General features: G+C 34.2%; 2 protein-coding genes across 2 annotated transcripts; both read left to right on the top strand.

Annotated features, from left to right (window-relative positions):
• The first annotated feature begins 1,066 nt into the window (after positions 1–1,066).
• On the top strand, positions 1,067–9,633 carry iqub (IQ motif and ubiquitin domain containing). Its single transcript, XM_041257598.1, has 12 exons — positions 1,067–1,727; positions 2,106–2,240; positions 2,371–2,538; positions 2,664–2,839; positions 3,488–3,643; positions 3,949–4,159; positions 4,795–4,970; positions 5,858–6,028; positions 6,133–6,309; positions 6,735–6,983; positions 7,472–7,657; positions 9,370–9,633. Exons 1-12 carry the CDS (start codon positions 1,310–1,312, stop codon positions 9,535–9,537), a joined length of 2,391 nt encoding a protein of 796 aa, XP_041113532.1. The 5' UTR covers positions 1,067–1,309; the 3' UTR covers positions 9,538–9,633.
• A 1,310-nt stretch (positions 9,634–10,943) lies between these two features.
• LOC121319779 (V-type proton ATPase subunit S1-like) lies at positions 10,944–21,484 on the top strand. Its single transcript, XM_041257599.1, has 10 exons — positions 10,944–11,131; positions 14,203–14,329; positions 14,423–14,491; positions 15,521–15,717; positions 16,777–16,817; positions 17,050–17,135; positions 19,146–19,387; positions 19,811–19,864; positions 20,073–20,307; positions 20,522–21,484. The coding sequence occupies exons 1-10, from the start codon at positions 11,025–11,027 to the stop codon at positions 20,729–20,731; spliced, it is 1,368 nt and encodes a 455-aa protein (XP_041113533.1). The 5' UTR covers positions 10,944–11,024; the 3' UTR covers positions 20,732–21,484.
• Positions 21,485–22,230: the final 746 nt, after the last annotated feature.

Genomic DNA, 22,230 nt, shown 5'->3' with positions numbered 1-22,230 from the left:
ATGTGTGTGTTGTCATTAAATTCATTGTTAATGTTAAAAGGCTTATAAACCAGAGCTCATTAAGATCAAGAATAATTGAGAAATGTACTATTTACATCTGTTTAATGTGGACCACTGTAAACTACAAACTGAAATGAGACAACTGAAACTTACTGTGATTTAATTATAACAAGTTTTAGAAAATAGGGACTTTGGAGCACCTGACAAATACACCATTATCAATGCTACTGGTTACACTATGCACTGGGCTTTATTAGGTCCTGATGTAATACCAGTGTAACTATTGGTGTGTGTATTTGTCAGGTGCTCCAAAGTCCCTATTTTCTAAAACTTGTTATAATTATCCAATTTCAACTAATGTTCAATGTTCTATATGGTTTTTATTGTATTTTGATCCACTGTACGTACAGATGTAGAATGTAAAAAGATATACTACCTCTAGGGTCATGTATTCACCCCTATTTGGCATTACAGAATGTAGTTTAGTTTTTTCAGGACACAACCAGCTGACATTTAAAACCTCTGTGAAGTTTAGAGCAATACTTGTTTATGTTGCATATCTATTTTAGAATTTTGGAAATAAATACAAGTTAACTACATGTGCATGATTACAAGAAAATACAAAAAGAAGTGTCTTGTAAATTCAAATGTGGTTTATGAAAATATCTACACAAAATAGAAGATACAATAATTACAGAATAACTTCGTTGGAGATGAACTTGGACTATTAATCTTTTTTTTTTTATACAATATTTTTTACTATATACTTTTTTTTTATTTACTATATTTTGTATAGACGTTGGAAAACCATACTATGAGCAAACAGATCCTTCCCTTGGCAACAACGAAAGCGATTACCAACAAATCAAGTTCTTCACACACACACACACACACACACACACACACACACACGTTTTCTCTCACGTGATCTATCAGGCTGATTGCGGTTACCATGACACCGTGGACAACAAGCAGATTCAGCAATTGTACTTGCTGAGAACATACGGCTTTGTTCTTATATAGAATATAACGTTATATAGGTATATTATTTTCTAAAAAAAAAAAAAAAAAAAAAAAAAGCGAGATAGTTTAAGGTAATACTTTTGTGAATTCAACCGTTTTACTTTTTAGTTTGAATTGTCTGACAAAGGAAAAAAGTGTAGGCCTTTTTATTGGATAAATCCACCAAAATGCTTCTACGTTTAACAAAAAAGTTAACAAAAAAATGTGTGTAATTATTACATGTTTTTCTTAAATTGTTTATATAAATGTATTTATTTGCATTTTTTAAAACGTATATCGTATTTTAATGAAAATGTCAGATCAACAGTTTAAAACTTTCAACGACAAAGACGCACACGCTAACCCAGAAACAAATGACATTTCTGAAAATGCTCCTGCTTCATTTCCTGTGAATGAATCGACTGAAGACGATTCCACATTGGCAGAAGAAAAAGCAGCGCCACAGGTGGGAATGATAGACCATGGTCCCAATACATCTGTCTCTGGAGAAGCAGACAGTAAAAACATTGGACAAGCCGACCCTAATGACGTACATCCAAGTACTACAGAGGAAACAACAGAAGTTGCAAATATACATGCACAATCAGAGACCGACGCACAGGATTCAGGTGTTCCTGAGAAAGTTTATTCAGCTCGGGATACAACATATGTAGTGACACCGTTCAAACCAGCGTCTCCAGATGAGAAAAATGCCACTGCGACAGGTAAAGAAAACCTATTCTAAAACATCAGGGGGGGAAACTCGAGAAAACAGAAACTTTAAATCCTATCAAACCACAACACCTTTGAACAGTTGGCTCTCTAAATTGCACTGTACAATTTAACGAACTGGATATTGTCAGTGGTGAAATAATCGAATAACGTGAGAAGTTGACCCCCAATACCATAGTCTTACATTATTTTAGTTAACCAAAACAGTGACGTACCAATTGTTGTTGCAGTGTGTATTTCTCAAATCAGATTTGATTGAGATTTTTAGATAATGGCCATGCAGTTGCACTGGGACAAACATGATACTTTTAAATGTATTAATGGTATGTTGTTGTTTTTGTTTTTGTTTTTGTTTTGTTTTTGTTTTTTAGTTAAGGTCATGCTTCTTCCTGATGGCTATGTAATGACTGTGGCCTTTGCAATAGGCCTTACAACAGACAATCTGAAGGAACATTTTACAACTGAATTGAAAATACCACCTAATGTATTACAAATCATATTTAATGGTAAGAGCACCAACTCTTGAAAATATGTTGGTAACTTCTTAACCTTATTCAGTATTCCGATTTAAGACTCAGGATAGGTTCTGACTGTATAAACAGATGTATCACTGTGTATTTCTACTGTATGATTTAGGAGATGTTGTTGAAGATTCAAAGACTCTACTGGATCTTGGCGTAAGGCCACATGGCACCATCCAGCTTGAAATGTCTTCTACTGACCCCCAAAACTACCCAATCAAACCAGTTAAACCCCAGCAGGAATACAACATGCCTGATGTCATAACTGTCAGAGTTCAAAAAGGTACACTGAAATGTTCTTATACAAATGATGTATCTTTAACAGTCTGTGTGGCATATTTAATCAGCTATGTACATAAATTAAAATAAAAACACTTTTGTATAAACAATTACAGTTTGTTTTTATAGATGCTGATACATATCAGGATGTAGTGGTTGAAATTGAAAGGACCACACGCCGCAACGCATTTCTGGGTGGATACCGACATAAAATAACAGGGATAGAATTCCATCATGCAGGAGTACAGACTATTTCCAAAAAGAGACCAGACAATGGAATTGAAAAATTTTGTAGAAACACACAGGTAACCAGCTTTGACAGCATTCTGTACTATGCATCATTTAGTGAGTATTTGCTTATTTAACCTTGTGTATGGCACACTGTATACAATCTCTCTCTCTCTCTCTCTCTCTCTCTCTCTCTCTCTCTCTCTCTCTCTCTCTCTCTCTCTCTGTATACAAATTATATACATGGCATCACATTATAAATCACATCTTTAGCTAAATATGTTTAGATCAATTTTATTCTGAATTCAATACTACGTTAAAGGAAAATGTATACAAAGTACCTGCTACTTTTGTAGATGGGGCACAAATCTAGTAACACCCACCCAATACATTTCCTCTTTAGTTATTAAGCATCACAGCATCACAGAATAAAATAGTTGTATTAACTGTTTGCAAGTCTCTTATCTGGAAGTCATAGAAGAAGAATGAAGCCATATATTTTGAAGCATTTGTTTGCTTGTATTCAGTAAATGCAGGTACTTAAATCTTCTGTGTGTATTACTGTTTAATTAAGAAATCATATTAGATTTGCATTCTTATACAGGATACAGTACATGATATATATATATATATAATATATATATATATATAGATATATATATATATTAATATATATATATTACCTTATATAATTAATAGTAATGTCTTTCTTTTTTTCTATCTAGACTGTTAGAGAGAAGAGTCAACACCAGCAGGTCACCTACACAACATCTACACAGATGACGAAGATAGGGTGTTACGTGTCTAATACTACTGACAAACTGATATCACCAGGAAAGTATTTCACAGCTGATGAATACCACTACAGGAGGCTAAAAGCAGTAAGTTAGAGAGGGGGAGGTAGTTTTCTGTTAAAATTCAATAAAATACTTCCTGCTTTGGTATGTTTTACATGCTTTTGTTAAGGGAAAGTGTGTTTGAAAAGAAACAGTGGAGGTACTTACATGGTTTTCATGACATGGCAACATAATAAATATACCTTTTATTTTTATGAAATATGTTTTGAGAAGACTGAAACTGGTGTTAAAATAATTACAGCCATAGAAGCATAGTTTGCCTCCCCAATTCAAGTAGGACAGTAAAAATAAGATGTTAGAAACCATTAATCCTTGTGTTATTTTTGAAGGTGATAGTCATACAGACTTATGCCAGGCGCTGGCATGCCATAAGACTGGTAAAACAGCTGTTGCATGACAAAATGGTTAGGTTGGATTGGGAGAAGAAGGAGGAACAAAGAAAGAAGAAGGAGAAGGAAGACAGGCTGAAAAGGGAATATGAGAGGAGGATGCACCCCAAAACAAAGGAAGACTTTGACCTACTGTACCATGCTTTGGAAAGTAAGGTTTAAGACCCCTTGATGTACACCATAACTAAGATAGCTAACAGTTCTCAAAAAGTATGAAATCTCTAAATGTAATAATAGTAAGAGGTTTAAGTGGTTTGTTTTTATGGTGAAACACTGCATCAGTTCATAGGCATAATTCCTATTTACTGTTGCTTATTTATAATTTTACATTTATTGGAATATAGGTTATTCTTTGATGTTGAGTCATTGATCGAAACTGTGGGGGAGTTTAATACCCTAGGTTTGCCATTTATTGAATATATAGAGACAGATATTTTAAAATGTGCCAGCTGTCAAAGAGACTCAAGTTGGAACATAATATGCTAAATATATAAATGAACAGGAAGGGAAAACATGGTAATAGTATGAAACTGTCTGTTGGAATTTTATTTATTTTACATTATTTCTTTAATAAAAATACACAGAGAACAACAGCATAGTTCGTTATGTAATGTTGTACAGTAATACACAGGCTATAATAAATACACTTGTATACAATACAAATCACAGTACAATGCAACATTTCTAGACATCTTGAAAATGTGTGTTCCATGGTAATGATTAGAGAAAGCAGATTTCAAAGAGCTATTTTAAGAAAAAAATAACATTTAAAAATGGTGTCTTAAGAATGGAGGCAAGAAGAACTTGAGCATATCAACGCGACTCTCACTGGAGCAGAAAGGAAAGCAGCATTGTGTGCACTGCTGGAGCAAGAGACGCAGCTCATTGCTTCAATTGGGAGGCATAAGCTGGATGCTAATGAAGAGAATATCAAAAACTCAGTACAAGCCTTTTTGGAAAAGGTCAGTAAAGAAAGGATGCTGCTAACAACATCTTTGCTTACAGAGACGGGACATGTCATATTTCAGTTAGTTTTTATTGAAAAAATATCATATAAATGTAACACTGATGACACAGAAGCTTAAAATGAATAATAAAAATGAACGCAGACAGCAATGTATGTACAGTGCTTAAGCACCTCCTCGCTCTGTTCCTAAGGTTGATCAACTTTAGGAAGTGCTGGGATATTTAAGGGAAGTTAAGATTGTGATTGTCTTGGTGGTAAATACTTGGGATTAGTATGAAATCATTTGAGTTATGTTAAGTAAAGTATTCTTCCTTCTTGTTTAGCTACATTTTGTATAATTTATATGTTGCTCATTAAGGGTTGTACAGCTTTGGCCAAACGTTTTGCATCACCTAGAATTTTAGGATTGCAACATCTTTAAAAAAATTAAAAAACACCTATGTGAACATAATTTGGATATTTTATTTAACATCATGTAATCAAAGAAATTATAAAATGATATCTCCAAAGTCTACCGGAAGCCATAATGGTAGTACAGTGTTTCTTGATAGATTTTGAAGTGTCACATTTTTCTATTTTATGTCGGTTTTTTATTAAGTATACAGAAAACTATAAAGCAGTATGTAATTCAATATGTTAGTGTAACATTATCCAGCAGGTTTCACTCAGCTTTATGAAGCAAAATTTGTCAGTTCTATAGGGTGATACAAAATTTTTGTGCATAGCTGTATATGAATGCCCCAGCAGTCTTTTACTGCTGTAAGTTACTTTCAATTAATGGAGCTTCTGATTGGTGGATAAAGTTCTTGTTTAGTATTATGGTGCAAATTATGTTAAAAAAAAAAAAAAAAAAGTTTTATGGAATTCTTTAATTTTTTTCAGTGTTCTGAGCCAAAAAAATGGAAAGCATTTGACAACAAAATCACTGAAATGGATACACAGTACACGATCCGCGCTAGAGAGCTCAAAGATATTTATGCAACTATAAACATGAAGCATCTCACCCAAGATGAAAGATTGGATTGCCTTTTGACCCTAAAACATACTGTAAAGGTACATGATTAACATCAGTGCTTTAGAAATAAACTTAATTTAAAATTATGCACTGAACACTTATTGATTTCCATCTAAACTGTATTTGATGTTTTTTTTGATAGGAGGATAAATGTAAATTGACTGAAGATATAGTAGAGCTGATCGACAGAGAAGCAGATCTTTTAATGAGAGGGGTCAAGGAGTCCAATCTAGAGGGACTCAGAAAAAGAATATCTACACTGTTTCTTCAATACATTAAAACACCAACATTCAACCCTGAAGTTGCCAGATTACTCAAGGTACTGTAAAGGCATGATTTTTAAATACATGTTAAATTGTATGTTGCCATTTTAGGCCTAAATGATTTTAATGTAACCTTAACTGAAACATTTATAGAAACAATATATTCATTGATGTAAAGATTTTAGACAATTCTCTATTTATTATAGATTTGAGTGCCTTCTGTTTTACCTATCTGAAGAAAGTAGTGCATATGATGGGCAGATTTTCCAAAAACAGAAACCCTCTTTATTGAAATATTCTCATGATCAATTTAAACATTTTACATAAAGACTTTGTAAATAGACATTTCTGTAAAAAAAAAAAAAAAAAAAAAAAAAAGGAATTTGAAGAAGCTTTCTTTAAAATGTGAAGAATTAAACTTTGACAGAAATAAATAATATGTGCTTTTGTTTAATTTCTTTTTCTTCTTTTTAATATCTAGGTTCCACAGGATCCATCACAGTTACATAAGAATATCTACTTCTGCCCTGGATGTAGACGTTACCTGCGCTCCACTGAATTTTCTCTGACAGCAAAATCACACACAACTGGCAGGTGTCGTCAGTGTAACAAGCTGGATAATGTAGCCCGTCAACGAGAAGATTTAAACAAATACAAGAACATGCTCACACAGCTTAGACAAGCAGAGGCAGAGTACGACAAAAAAGCAAAGATTGCTTTCTTACTGCAGGTGTGCAAAAAACATATTGTTGCTTGGTATGAACATTTGGTGTGCTGTTTGATCAAGGTCACATAGGAACATGACAAACCACTTCCCCTGATAGGCTAGGTTCTTAAATTGAATGCTTTCAGCAGCTAAGCAGTGACTTAAACTGCTGAGTCTGGTCATTGTTATTGATTTAATTACGACATGTATAAATCATAATACCAAATTAACAGAGAATCAGAGTGAGAATATTACTGAGCACCACAATCCAGTAAAAGTTTACAAAGGATTTTTATTTTTTTAATTAGTTATACATTTAATCATGTGTTCACCTACTAATTTCAAAATAACTATAATAATATTTATTGTATGGCTTTGACATCTTGTATAGCTAAATCAATTTGGAAAACCTATGTGTACTGTAAGCATATAATTAGCAAATAGTTGATATTTTTGTTTACTAACTTTAACCTTAGAACAGTTTTAAAAACAATGTGGTATTTTCATTGCAGGAACAGGATCTGCAGTATCTGCTTAGGGTTATCTGGGCTACTCAGTCAGCTCTGAGTGCCTGGGATGACCTGTATGACCTTGTCATGGTAAGGTGGAATAAATACTTTGAATGGTCTCCATGGAACTGTATTCTGTTAACAAAAGAAGAGGCAGCTGCACATTTAAAACTGGACAATGTTGAGCAGGTAAAAAAGGGTTAATTATGATTGCATCTGTTTTATGTATTTATTTGTTACAGTTTACAGTTTGTTTGTATTGTGCAATAATAATGGAAACAAATACTAGCACTTGCTATAAATCAGCATCTTCACTAAGTCTATCTATAGTGTTTCTATGTCAAATTTAAAAAGGCATGTGTTAGAATACAGTACACCCTCGGTATAACGAACCTCGGGGTCCAAGCCTTGTGTTCGTTATAGCGAAAGGACAGTCAAAATATAAAGGATAAACTACTGGAGTAAGTTAATGAGATGAGATTGTGAATAAATGTAGACTTGCACGTACCATTTCGTTTCATGTATGCAGTATTCTGCTTTTGCTTTATCCAATTCGTTAAATAATTAAAACGCAGTACCAAAAAAAGCACAAATCCTGAATTAAAGTTTAATGTTTATTCAGTCAATCTGACATAGGTTCAAAGTGCACCAAATCTTAATCCAACATGCAAGAATCCCAAAATAAGTTTTTATTCAAATTCAACCTATATGAAAAGTTAATCAGATCATCAATATTATTTTTCGTTATTTATTTGTTTTTTTGTTATTCAGTTTTGCTTTGCCGCATGGTTGTTGAACAAGCCAATATATTCACGACAGAGATATGCCTGCGTTACTGCTTTTTTTTTTTAAACAGTCAATATATTTCCAGCTTTGTTGCAACATAAACCTTTTTTCGTTTCGGAGGCAGTAACACAATTAGCGTTTCTAAAAGACGAAAGAGTTGAGTTCACTGCAGAGGTGGCATGATCCCATGCATACACACCGGGATGTTGACAGCATGTGCATTGTACGCTATAAGAACGAGCCTTCGGTTGATTCAGGGCCAAACTCGATCTTATTACGCTAATAAATTATCAAAGACAATCTGCCAATTGTTAACTAACAGTTAACACGTCGTTGTGGGACACGACCTACACCGTTAAAACTTTGTTTTTTTTTTTTGTTTTTTTAATGGACTCTCAGGGCCGACCTATTCTGTCTCTGCTTGTTCGCTCAGTGTGGCCAAGTCTCACGAGAAAAAAAAAGCGGCAATGCCTTTCAAAACAAGCCCAATCCATTCCAGAGGGAGAGGGAGTGAGGTGTTCATACAAATTCCTTCTTTTTTTCTAATGTGCATTGATACCAGCCAATCACCAAAACCACTCCAAGTCACGTCACCTATTACAAAAAAAAAAATAAATCGACTGTCAACTCTAAAAACAAGCCCAATTCCGCTTATTATACGTACTTGGTAACTTTACTCCCAAAGACAAACACTCACTGTCTCTAGTCTTTAGCCCCAGCGGCAGCGGCCAGGTTCCTCATAGCGAGGCTGTACTGTATAATTTATGTAAACAGCGGAACATTGTGTGTGGTATCTCACAATAAATATCACTCAGTTGAGTTCAGCTCAGTTCTTATCTCTACCAGCAGGTGGCATTATAAACCAAAGGCCTGTTAGTTTGTCAGTAACTGGAGTTTAGCAAGGTTATGCCAAGGTTATAGTCTTTATACTGAATGCTTTTGTAATTATGTAAAGTATATTAAATGACAAAGCCTGTGCTTGAACCTGTATAATATATTGCTAGGTAAATCACTCATAAATTAAGAGAATGTTGTTGCCTTCTAGGTGAAATACAGGTTAGGACAAAGCAGTATTTTGTTTTATGTGCTATTGACTGGATTTTTATTTTTGGCAGGCATATGGAGTTGTGTTCATTCGTAAGGTGAAGCACAAGCACACTTTGGCAAAGAAATATTTCTCACAGATTCCAGCCATGGCTCAGTTCTTGCGCTGTCGTGATTCTCAGCCTGCAGCTCCTGTCAGTGACCTTTTAGTAACAAAGCCTGCTGTGACCCAGGCCTAATTCCATTCTCTATTGATAGGTTCATGTGTTTTGTTTTGTTTTTTAATTTAAAAGAAAGGTATGAATACAATTGGAATAAATTTAAACAAAATAGTTTTAATTTCCCAAGCTGTTTTTGTTTAAACTTTTTACTATCTTTTGTATTTATTTTTAGTTTATTGCTGAATGCCCTGGTTTCCATAAAGCTGATTTGGACAAAATTGGGGAGAGGGGTGATGACAAGAATGTGGGTTAATATCAATGTAATAAATACTTCAGAAATTTGGTGTCAGAGTATCCTGAAATGTCTTTTAAGATTCTATTAAAATGATTTAATACCAATTCCTGATTTTTTTCATCTTAACCATTATCCTGAAGACATACTGTAGAAAGCATTGTTGCTAGCTTGGGAATATTCAGTATCGCCTAACCAAATGTAATGTAAATGATGACTGGTATTCAAAAATATGTTATACATATCTGTCAGCAGTTATCTAGCTGTTTGTCACTGTAAGACTATAGGCCTACATATAAATAGCCATTTCAGATTGAAAAGAAATGAGTTGGAGAACAATAGAAAGGTGAGCTACCTCCATAGCTGGTCTCTGCAGCCTGAAAGTGTAATTAAAAAAGCAAACAAACATATTCTTAAATGTATGTTTCCTGATGTTTCAATCATCATCTTTTCTGTCTGTAATGCTAGTTGTTTTAATGTAGGTAGATATCTTGCTTCTAAATACCACTGTAAATGTAGTTCCTGTATCGATGCTAATAATGCTAAAGGAGGAACCAAGCCTGTTCCTGTTTGAACAATGCCCTGTGTTTTTTTTTTTCAATGTACTCTCTACATTATTATGCTTGTCCCATTCTCAGCTGAAATGGTGCTTGAGCTTTGGTGATTTCTTGCTGTATATTTCCAAAAAAAAAAAAAAAAAAAAACAACGTAAAAAGGTAAAAAGTGACAAGGTAAAAAAAAACAAAAAACATTTACTTCAATTGAATAGAACAATAACAATACATGTCCGTTATCTGTCTTTCCCTTAAAAGAGCAAGTGTGCCACGGATGAAATGTCCAGCCTGGAAACATCTATAAGCATGCTGTACATATTACAGCTAGAGAGGCTCTATGAGACACATACAGAATCAAAAGTAGTATTTTATTTGATTTACTGATTTAATATTCATTCTTTCTTTTTGGATTAATATAGTGTGTAGTTACTATGCTACCTACATGCTATTCTTGTTACTGTCATGTACTGTAATTATCTTTCAGGGTTGTGATTTGTATGTGTGTTAAATGTATGTATATACTGTCTTTGCATTACAATATTACTTGTATGTAATATATTAAAAACAGAATCAGTTGAAATAGGTCTAGAACTGCATTGCTGTGTTTACATAAACACTGATAAGTTCCACCCGGATAAAACTGGATGCCCCTTTTAGTATGCTGTTACCAGGATGTTCTTTTTTACACTTCTTTAGTTTTGTGGTAAAGTAGAGAGAGCATGGCTGGAGTACTGCGGGTGATTTTTATCTCTATTTTAGTAAAAAGTGTTCTGCAAGTCTCAACTGCAGTGGATCATGTTCCTGTTCTCATTTGGTCAACTCAGAGGTAAGCAATGCCATAATTCCACTGAAGAAATCTTAAAATAATCCTAGATTTTTTACTTATTTATGTTTTTGTTTATTGGTCTTTTTGTTGTTGTTTTTTTTTTTTTAAGATGTTAACATTTCAACTTGTGCATTACACATGTGGAGAGCTTACATAAAACTCAACTGACATATTTTTTAGTCTGCTGTATATTTTGTTATATTTCATTTATTAGGACTATTACCCCCAAAGTGTCATTGTCGTATAACTACTAATATCATAGTGCTATAGCATTGTAAAATATACAAACCACGAGTAACCCATTGGGTAAATTGTGTATATATATATATATATATATATATATATATATATATATATATATATATATATATATATATATATATATATATATATATAGTGCCTTGCAAAAGTATTCAGACCCCTGACCAATTCTCTCATATTACTGAATTACAAATGGTACAATGAAATTTCGTTCTGTTCGATATTTTTTTTTTTTAAAGATAACATTGGTTTTATGTTGGGAAATATTTTTAAGAAAAATAAAAAACTGAAATATCTTGCTTGCATAAATATTCAACCCTCACACATTAATATTTGGTAGAGCCACCTTTCGTTGCAATAACAGCTTTAAGTCTTTTGGGGTAAGTATGTACCAGCTTTGCACACAGTGTCGGAGTGATTTTGGCCCATTCTTCTTGGCAGATTTGTTCCAGGTTGTTCAGGTTGGTTGGACGACGCTTGTGGACAGCAATTTTCAAATAGTGCCACAGATTCTCAATGGGATTGAGATCAGGACTTTGACTGGGCCACTGTAGGACATTCACCTTTTTGTTCTTAGCCACTCCAATGTTGCTTTGGCCTTGTGCTTGGGATCATTGTCCTGCTGAAAGGTGAATTTCCTCCCAAGCTTCAGTTTTTTAGCGGACTGAAGCAGATTCTCTTGCAGTATTTTCCTGTATTTTGCTCCATCCATTCTTCCTTCAATTGTAACAAGATGCCCAGTCCCTGCTGATGAGAAGCATCCCCACAGCATGATGCTGCCACCACCATACTTCACTGTAGGGATGGTGTGTCTTGAGGCATGGGCAGTGTTAGGTTTGTGCCACACATAGCGCTTTGAGTTTTGGCCAAAAAGCTCTATCTTGGTCTCATCTGACCACAAAACCTTTTCCCACATCGCAGCTGGGTCACTCTCGTGCTTTCTGGCAAACTCCAGACGTGCTTTCAGATGGTACTTTTTGAGTAACAGCTTCTTTCTTGCTACCCTCCCATACAGGCCAGTGTTATGCAGAGCTCTTGATATGGTTGACTGGTGTACCATTACTCTACTCCCAGCCACTGAACCCTGTAGCTCCTTCAAAGTGATTGTTAGCCTCTCTGTGGCTTCTCTCACAAGTCTCCTTGTTTGAGTGCTGAGTTTTGAGGGATGGCATTTTCTTGGCAGTGCCTGGGTGGTGTGATGCAGCTTCCACTTCCTGATTATTGATCCAACTGTGCTCACTGGGATATCCAAACACTTGGATATTATTTTGTACCCTTTCCCTAATATATGCATTTGTATTACTTTATCTCTAACTTCTGTAGAATGCTCTTTGGTCTTCATTTTTCTTCAGATTCACAGACTTACCAATGATCCTTCAACAGTGTGGTATTTATCCAGAAAATGTGACAGCAACTTTAATGGTTCACAGGTGGAGGCCAATGGTAAGGTAATTGTGTCCTCGTTAGGGCAATTTCTTTCATCGGTGCAAACTGGGAGCTTCCACAGCACGGGTTGAATACTTATGCAAGCACGATATTTCAGTTTTTTTATTTTTCTTAAAAATATTTCCCAACATAAAACCAATGTCACCTTACAATAATTGATTCTGAGTTTCAGTGTTTTAAAAATAAAAATAAAATATCGAACAGAACGAAATTTCAATGTACCATTTGTAATTCGGCAATATGAGAGAATTGGTCAGGGGTCTGAATACTTTTGCAAGGCACTGTGTGTGTGTGTGTGTGTGTGTGTGTGTGTGTGTGTGTGTGTGTGTATATATTACACTTATCTAATGTAAAATATCACCAAGAATGGTTTGACCTTTAAGAAGTGTCATGTTCTTGTAGGGTAAATCTCCACAATCCTTCAAGGAAGAAGCTAGGTTTAATAAAAATAAAAAAGTATGGTAACAAGCAACAAGTCATTGTAATAATAATATAAAGATAATATATCAATAAGAAAGTCATTCACCAGGACTCCATAAAAGTTAACTTACATTTACAATGGAGCTATTTTTACAATATATGTAGCTTTGTATTAATGCTACCATCAATAGAAAAAATGCATACAAAATGTGTGACATAGGCTACAGTAAATGACTTATTTAGATACAATAGACTAATTGTATACCTTTGTATGTTTTCACAATACACAGTCCATAAAATGTGTTTTAAATACAAACCTATTTCTGTTATGGCAATAGTGGCGCTGAGGTATTGGACTATCCTGTTGAACGTGGAATACCAGCCTGTTCCAGGCAGCAGTGGCACACTCAATCTGAATGGTCTAGTTCAACAGGATCTCCTGGTGTGTGCTCACTGTTGTCATAGAAACCATTGGGAACTTTATGGAACACAACTGCCTTACATTACATAGATTCCCATTCAGTTTAAATATATTTAAACATCTGTCACTTTAAGTTTTCATATACTAGTTTATAGTACAATGAGGGAGTATATCCAATGCAAGAATATCAGTTTAGAGGTAGTTTTATATAATTTATGTCATTCTCCCTTCTTTACAACCAAATTAATGGTTCCTGCATGACAGTATATACTTAAAGTCACTAAGCATGGTATATTTAACGTATAAAGGATCCTTTGAATGCTATGTTTTCTAAGTGTGTTTCTCTGCAGAGATGGGTATTTTCAGTTTAACCATTTATAATTTGCTTTTCTTGTCACAAAAACGAAGGCTGGCATATACTTCATACTGACATTTATATTTGTACAGTCTATGCATTTTATTTATTAATCTTTCTTTTTTTTTTATTAAAGTATTTTTATTCCATTTTTGTTGTTGTTTTTAGTTCCCTCTGGAAAGGTCAGCCTTCTGAATATGAAGGACACATTATTTCGGAACAGGAGCTGCATGATTTGCTGCAGCCACTCTTCAACCAGAGTTCAAGGAACATAGTGCTGTTTCTTCAGGATAAAGTAATCTTTTAATGATGTTTTCTCTAGTTATTAATATGTGCCTAATTAGAGGCGATCTCACTCTCTAACTGGTGGCCTCTTTTTAATTTTCAGCTCAGCATGGATGACTTCACATACTATAGAAGAGACCATGAAAATGAGAAGCCATTTCAAAGTCTACAGGCAAGGCATTACAATTTCAATCCTTGTGGTGTCCTTTGAGCCTGGAGTAAAGTGGCTAATTTTGTGAATTGGGTGGCAGGGGAGGGGGTGCACTGTTGTCTCTTAGATGTGCTTTAAGCATCTTGTGATTGGAAAGCAAGCTGGTTAAAATCCAAGTGGGAAATCAAGTGTGTACATCTAGTGACTGGGTGCAATGTTATTTAACCATTTCAGAAATTTTTTTGAAACATATCCTACTGAAGCATTGCCATCAAGACTTTACATTGAAATATTGCAATATATTAAGATCCTCGAGTATAGAAATACCTCCTGAGCAAGATCCAAGAGCTCACTTTGTTTTTCAGATATTGCAGTTGTTTTATGATTTTCACAAATGTGAGTGTGTAAATGTGTCTGTATGGGGTATAAAAAGGAAAACTAAAAGGAAAATGTCATACCGGAGATAAATATTTCTTCATATGTCAGCTAACATGTGAATTAGGGCTACCTGTATTGTTTCTGATTAGTTGTGGCAGCCCAGGATTTGGTTGCATCTTTAGATACAGAAAATAAATAAATAAATACATTGTGTGTGTGTGTGTGTGTGTGTGTGTGTATATATATATATATATATATATATATATATATATATATATATATATATATATATATATATATATATATATATATATATATAAATAAAAACACATATGGCATTTCCTGTGAATCTTCAGAATATTATATGTTAAAGTAAGTCTCATAAATTCTGACAATTTTACAATGTGGGCTGTATTTCTGTAAGGGTTAACTGGTTCTAGAAAGGTTTCATTTCAATTCTAGAATAATTTGGGTATATAAAAGGGTTGCAACCATTCTAGAATAGGTCAGATGTACAATATGCATGTACAGCAGTTGAAATATGATTAAAAACCAGTTTTAACCAACTTAATGAAAATAAAAATAAAAAATGCTTTAAAAAAAAAATTGTATATTGATTGACATCAAAACCCAGCCTGACTGCTTAATCCCTTGGGTGGCTTTCTATTATAGATATCAATTGAGACTTCAGCTTCATCCTTGGTTTTACCAGCAGTGACAAAGCAAGGCTCAAGCCACTTGTCTGAGTATCTGCAGAAGCAAACAGAATGGAACATCTTCACTGCAGATCATCATTTCCCAATAGAATACTTGGATATGGATCCATCCAAACCTAATTTGTTCCTGGTTAACTTACCAGTACTAAGCAGGTATAGTACTGAAGGCTTTTGCATGTCTGAAAAAAAAATATAAATATCTTAATTGGGAATCATGTAGGCCAAGTTAGAACAAAGTTATTGAGGAAGTCTCAGAAGTTACACTTGTAGGAATTGTTATTGATTCACATTTTACATTTAAGACCCATTAAAAAGGTTAGTAGGACAGTTAAAATGAACTTAGCAAATATTAGACATATTAGGGGTAGTTTAACCATCAAAGCTGCTAAACTATTCATGCACACTATGATCTTTACACATACATCATATTGTATTACTCCTACATTATACTGACTGCAGTGTTAACAATTAAGCAGTATCTGTACACTGAAATCAAACAAAATGGCTAGATTCATTTTGTTTTGTCTTAGTTACTGGCCACTGGATGATTCTTTTTGATAATTCATTTTGATAGTAATTCATATTGAACTATTAAAACTGTCTGCCTTTGCTGAAACAATTGTTATAACAGTTAAAAAAGTTATAAATACAGGTAGTTATCTTCAGTTGCTTTGATGTTACTGGAATGATTATATTTGCATACAGAAGTAACACAAATGGTTTGTCACCATGCAGATTCTTTAAATAAACCTTTTATTGTTTCCTGTTTCAAGATGCAATATAAATTAAGGCACATGCTGGGAAAGGCTGCATGTTGGTTTCCTGGTGATTCACAAAGCTGCCAGGAGGAAAAAACAATCTAAATCATATATAACTCATTTCCATAAGTCCTTAAACCATGGACATTTTATATTGTGTTATTTTAAACTGATCACCCTTTTACATAAATTTGTATACACTAACCTTGACACCACATGTAAGTTCACGTAGGTATCGTGTTATCACTAGAAATCTAGAGCCAGTTTCACAAAGCACTGCTAAAATAGAATGGTAGTAGTTTAGTAGAAATCCACTCAGCAAGTCTGCATGATTAAAGGATACATGTTTTATTTTCTTTCTTTCTTTGCCTGTTAACCTTTATGATTTCCCTCCTGTGAGAACTTGATACGATAGTACAATGACAATTTTTTTTTCTTTCTGTTTTTCTTATAGTACCAGTGATGAGTCAAGAGCACGTGTCCTGGCTAACAATGGTAAGACATACATTTAATGCTGTTTAGTGCTGTTTAAACACTTTGAATACTGCAGCATTATTGTAATTCACTAGCCTTTCAGAATTAAAAACAAGAGTAACAATTCTAAAACTAATACAATAAGAAGCATTTTAGAGAACAACTTTGTATGGGAATAAAATGTCATAGTATTCTTGTTGTTTTTTAGATTCATTTAAATCAGTTTCTGTTTAAACCCTTGGCCTCAATACAGATCTTATAATGGAAAAGTTCACAACAAATCTGAAAAATCATGGGATTCCGTTTACAGCCATTTATACTGCATTTAGTCCTTCCAAGGTGAGTACAAAATTATTTTGGTTGGCCAGGGTGTCCTCGGCTCACCGCGCACCAGCGACCCCTGTAGTCTGGCCGGGCGTCTGTGGGCTTGCCTGTTAGCTGCCCGGGAGCTGCGTTGTCCTCCTACGTTGTAGCTCCTGGGCGGCTGCATGGTGAATCCGCAGTGTGTAAAGAAGCGGTCGGCTGACGGCACACACTTCGGAGGACAGCGTATGTTCGTGTTCGCCGCTCCCGAGTCAGCACAGGGGTGGTAGCGGTGAGCCGAGCATAAATAAATAATAATTGGCCATTTCAAATTGGGAGAAAATAAAAAAATTATTGGCAACGACTAAATAAAAAAAAAAAAAAAAAAAAAAAACATCAAGTTGTTGGATGCACTGAAGATTCACATACTTTTAGATGTACATATTAAAATCATAACACTAAGTTAACACTTTATATTAATAGTCTCTAAGAACACTGTAATTACACTGTAAATACACCACATCATGTTTAAGTATAGTATACACAACCATGTGTGCAATTACTGTTATATTACAATATAATTACAATGTACTTAATGTAAAGTGTTACCCAAGAAAAAATAAATGAATAAGTGATTGTACTAAGGTGCACTAAATCAAACAGACACACACTGTACATGCTTAAAGCGACTGTCAACAAATACACACACTACTGCTGAGAAAGCAGCAATTTCAAGATTTTGATCTTCCAGAACATTTCAATGGCAGTCTAATTTTGTGTTTCAGTTGCAAAATAACCCTCACCTGAACATTGTAAACCCCAGCTTTCATTCCAGGCTTTTGATTTTCCAAACTATTTCAAAGGTCTAAAAGGTCATTTTTTTAATGTGTCAAGCAAGTGTTTTTAAGACCTTACTTTCGTTTTATAACACAAAAATGTACTGTTCTGTTTTATATGCCATAGAGAAGCCTCATTTGAGCAGTTGATGGCTTTGCTAATAATAGTAATGTGTGTTTGCTATAGGCGATTGTTGAGTTCTGCTCCACTGGTAATATTCTGTTTACATAAAGTGTTCTTCATTTTGGTGACTATATCTCACTAAATGGAAAAAAAGTCAATTTTTGCAATCCTCCATGTTTAGGGTTTATTGGACACTGTTCATTAAGCTCAGTTTATCTTTTGCTTTTATGTTCTTGATGCTCGTGTGCCTCTGGAAACTAAAAACAGTTTGGATCAAATGTATTTCAAATATGGACTAAAAGCATGAAGACCTATGACCTGGTATAACACAACCTCTGCAGAGCCTTGATAATTTGCTGTTTTGTGACTTTTTAACTTAAGAGTTTTAGGAAAAAAGTGTCTTAATAAAGTATAAAAATAGGCAGGTGTCTTCACTGAGTAGTTTGGTTAGGATCCCAACATATTCCCTTTAAATATGGGCCATTTTCTAAATTAAATTAAAAAAAAAAAGATTTGTAACATCAGTAGTGCTAAGGCAGTACTAGAATAAAGACTCATTACTCTGTAAGATGGATCATATACTTGTTTCTAGCCTGGGTAAGAACGACAGCAGTAATGGTTAGCTTGATACATTAAGAAAGTTACACTGTAACATGTAGAAGTTTTATGAATCAATTACAGAGTCCAGCATAATTGCAAATCTTGTTTAGTTACTTTATCCCTGTCCCATGAACAAAGGTTTTAGTCAAAGGTTGTAGGTAATTTTAAGAGTAATGTCATCTTTAGCCAATTTATTAACATTTTTCCAATCATTTTAAACAACTGTCTGGTTCAAATGCACAGGTCATTGATAGGTTGGGGTGACTAACCACAGTAGGATGGTAGATAAGCAATGCAAGTCTTAATAGTTTAAGGTGTGACATCTGTGGAGGTTTTAGGTGGTAATGATAAGTGTGCATTAGTGAACATAGCAAGGCTATATTATTCCCTTTTGGTGAACTTTTTTCTTTCTGTTTTGGCTCTGAACATCACCCATCGTGAAGATGTGATGGACCTGCCAATCAATTACTGTTTCTCTCTTTACAGGGACTCAAAAGTACTGACGTGACTTTTCACACTGGACGTCAGTTATTGGGTGTGGACATCCCTGCTCCTGCCCGATATTCTCCTCTAACAGTGATTAATGGCACTTATACTTGCGTCATCATGCATGCTACGAAACTAGCATTAACATTCAAAAATACCCTTCTTGTTGACCTGACAAACGAAACGTTTGTTTCCCACACAGTGAATTCTACTTCTTCTGAGTGCTCCGACACCAACACTTTGTAAGTTATTTTTCAGTTATCACAAGTTGCCAAATTTAATTTTAAAAGGTATTTCTACATGTTGATGTGCCTTATTTACAACAATATCCTGTCAATGGTAGTAAACAGACAAACATATAGAAAAGTCATAATATGTCATTGATGGAAATGTAAATAAGGGTAAAATTATGTTAAGGGGTTATAGCTAATTATTCCATTACATGCAATGCACCTCCCTACTCTGTGTAGGTCTCGTGTAAGCGTAAATAATCAATCTTTAAATATTTAATATTATGACTCCTATTTGTGATGGAGATAAAGCAGGGACCATAAGTTTAACAAAAGAACATTGTGGCTGAAGAATATTGTAATGTTCTTTTTACATGCAATCTTTGTATATATTTCACAAATAATTTTTAAATATTTTATATTTCTGTGTTTTAGAGTATCTCTAAAATATTCCAACCCTGTTGAAGGAATCAATACACTGGAACTCAGGTAGGAATCTTATGACCATCCATTATCTCTAAACATTGAAAACATCTACTGTATCTACACACAATTACACCATGAGACTGTTTCTTTAAACAAGGATAGTTCATTTAAAATACAAAAACAGTATTTCAGTATAGTTAATGTATTCAGTTAGCTACTTGTTGTTCATTAAGTTAGTTACTAAGTGTAACACGTCTGTGCTTTATTACAGATTTCTAATGACCAACAACTTCTATAAGGGCTCAGCACGCAAGTGGTTTACCTTTGATTCACTGGAAATTATTCAAGATCATTTACATACTGCAAGGTTTAATGCATCCATCTCTGCACCTGCAGAGTATTCTTATCACTGTCAGCTAGTGGGAACAAACACGAATTATGCTTCAAGATTCATTCCAGCTAATGAGGAGGCACAAGCCTGGGAAATCCACATTTCTGACTTTCAGGTATTTACAGACACATGTAATTGTATTTGTTTGCGTACAAAGTGTTAGAGGAGAGTCATTTGTAGCAAGATGAGAAATCCTGTATTCATGGACAGCTATAGACCAGCAGCTGTTACAAGTTACATGGATGCCATGCATGGCTTTGGTAGTTAGAGATTTGTGTCAATTATTTTCTACAGAACCATCTCATATATTATGTTGTGTTCTCTTCCAGATTCAAGGTTTCAACATAAAGAACAACATGTTTTCTTATGCCAGTGACTGTGCGTCATTCTTCACTCCTGGGATCTGGATGGGCCTGATATCAACCTTTCTGATGTTAAGCATTGTGTACTATGGACTCTTAATGATTATGCAGCTAACCACTAATGACAGATTTGATGATCCAAAAGGTGCAGCTATCTTTGTTTCTCAGACTAATTAACACTTCTCTATCATATTTAATAATCAGTGCTTGTGCAGTTCTTAGTTACAATGCATTTTTGTCCAATAAAAAGACACCTGTCTGCCCAGAAAGGAAATTGCTTAAGGGCAGCAATTCTATTGTGATTGCAATCTAATCTGATCTCTGTAAACTGCTCTCTTATTCTTGTAAAGTGTTTTCAATAGTGTATAAATAGTAAAAGCATAAATTAACTTATTGGGATTATCTATAGGTATTTAAGAATAATCATTGTTTTTAGGATAAATTATGAAAATTTGATTGAGTAGTAAAATAGTATAGAAAATAGTATACTGTATCACATGGCAAGACATTTGAACCAATTACCAATTTCATTTAAATTCATTGTAGGAACATTATACAGTGTATGAGTTTACAATACATTAGAATATACAATATGAATTAACAATGCCGTTTTTAATCACAATTTAAGAAATGTTTCTCCAAATATATTCAAGTATGACATACAGATGGATGGATGAACAAACAGTTCTGACACTACCATCTAGCCCAGAATCTGAAACTCTGGAGGAGGAACAATTCATTGTTACTGGGGTACATTTCCCATGTTTTCCCCCATGCTTATAGTATGTATCACGTTACTTTCCCTATATTTCAAGTTGTTAAAAGCTTAGGTTTTGTACTGAACCAGCTTAACTTAATCTGTTTTTATTAATGTATTGCCTTTGGACACATCCTACCCTGATTTAAAAATAAAATAAAAAAATGTACTGCCTTTACCAGGAAGTTTTTTTTGTTTGTTTGTTTTTTTTGACATAACTTTTCTTCACAGGCTTTTAATTGACATGTTCTACACATGTTCTTTTTGTGTGGACACATTTATCATTATTAATACAGCCTTATTCTTGCCATAGCTCCCTAAATAAACATGTTTAATTGTTTTTATTCAATTATTCGACTTCTGTGAAATCCAGACAATACAAATCCTAACATAAGTACTCCCACCATCTTTCAACTATATCCTATATCTGGGCCCAGAAAGTTTTATATTCAGCAAATTTATTAAATACATATGCTTCACGGGTGCTAAAAACCTCTCGGAGACTGTAGTATCTGGCCTTTTTAAGCAACATGTTGCTGCTTTAGCAAATGTTTAAAACTGTTGCTGGAATCGATCTGAGAAAGGCATGAACACTTTTCTCAGAATCAGATACAGTGGGACAGATTAATGAAGGTCCTGTTTAGATCTGCAGTATTGTGAGGTTGCATTTTTTAAGTTTTACACATGTAATAATGTTTGTACAATATGTGTTAAAATCTTAATAGAGATGCATGCAATGCAAAAACATTTAGCACTGAAAAAAACACTAAAGTGACTTGCTAATTCACAACAAAAAATGTGTACACAATGTAGTAATAAATAATTTACAAACGTTTATTTGTTTGGTTTTCTAGTGTTACAGGATTGCGCATGTTATATGATTAACCAACGCTAAGTTATGTACATAACAGAGACTTAA

This window comes from Polyodon spathula, chromosome 8, assembly GCF_017654505.1.
Source record: "Polyodon spathula isolate WHYD16114869_AA chromosome 8, ASM1765450v1, whole genome shotgun sequence".
Classification (NCBI taxonomy): Eukaryota; Metazoa; Chordata; class Actinopteri; order Acipenseriformes; family Polyodontidae; genus Polyodon; species Polyodon spathula.
This window is presented reverse-complemented; position numbering and strand designations above follow the sequence as displayed.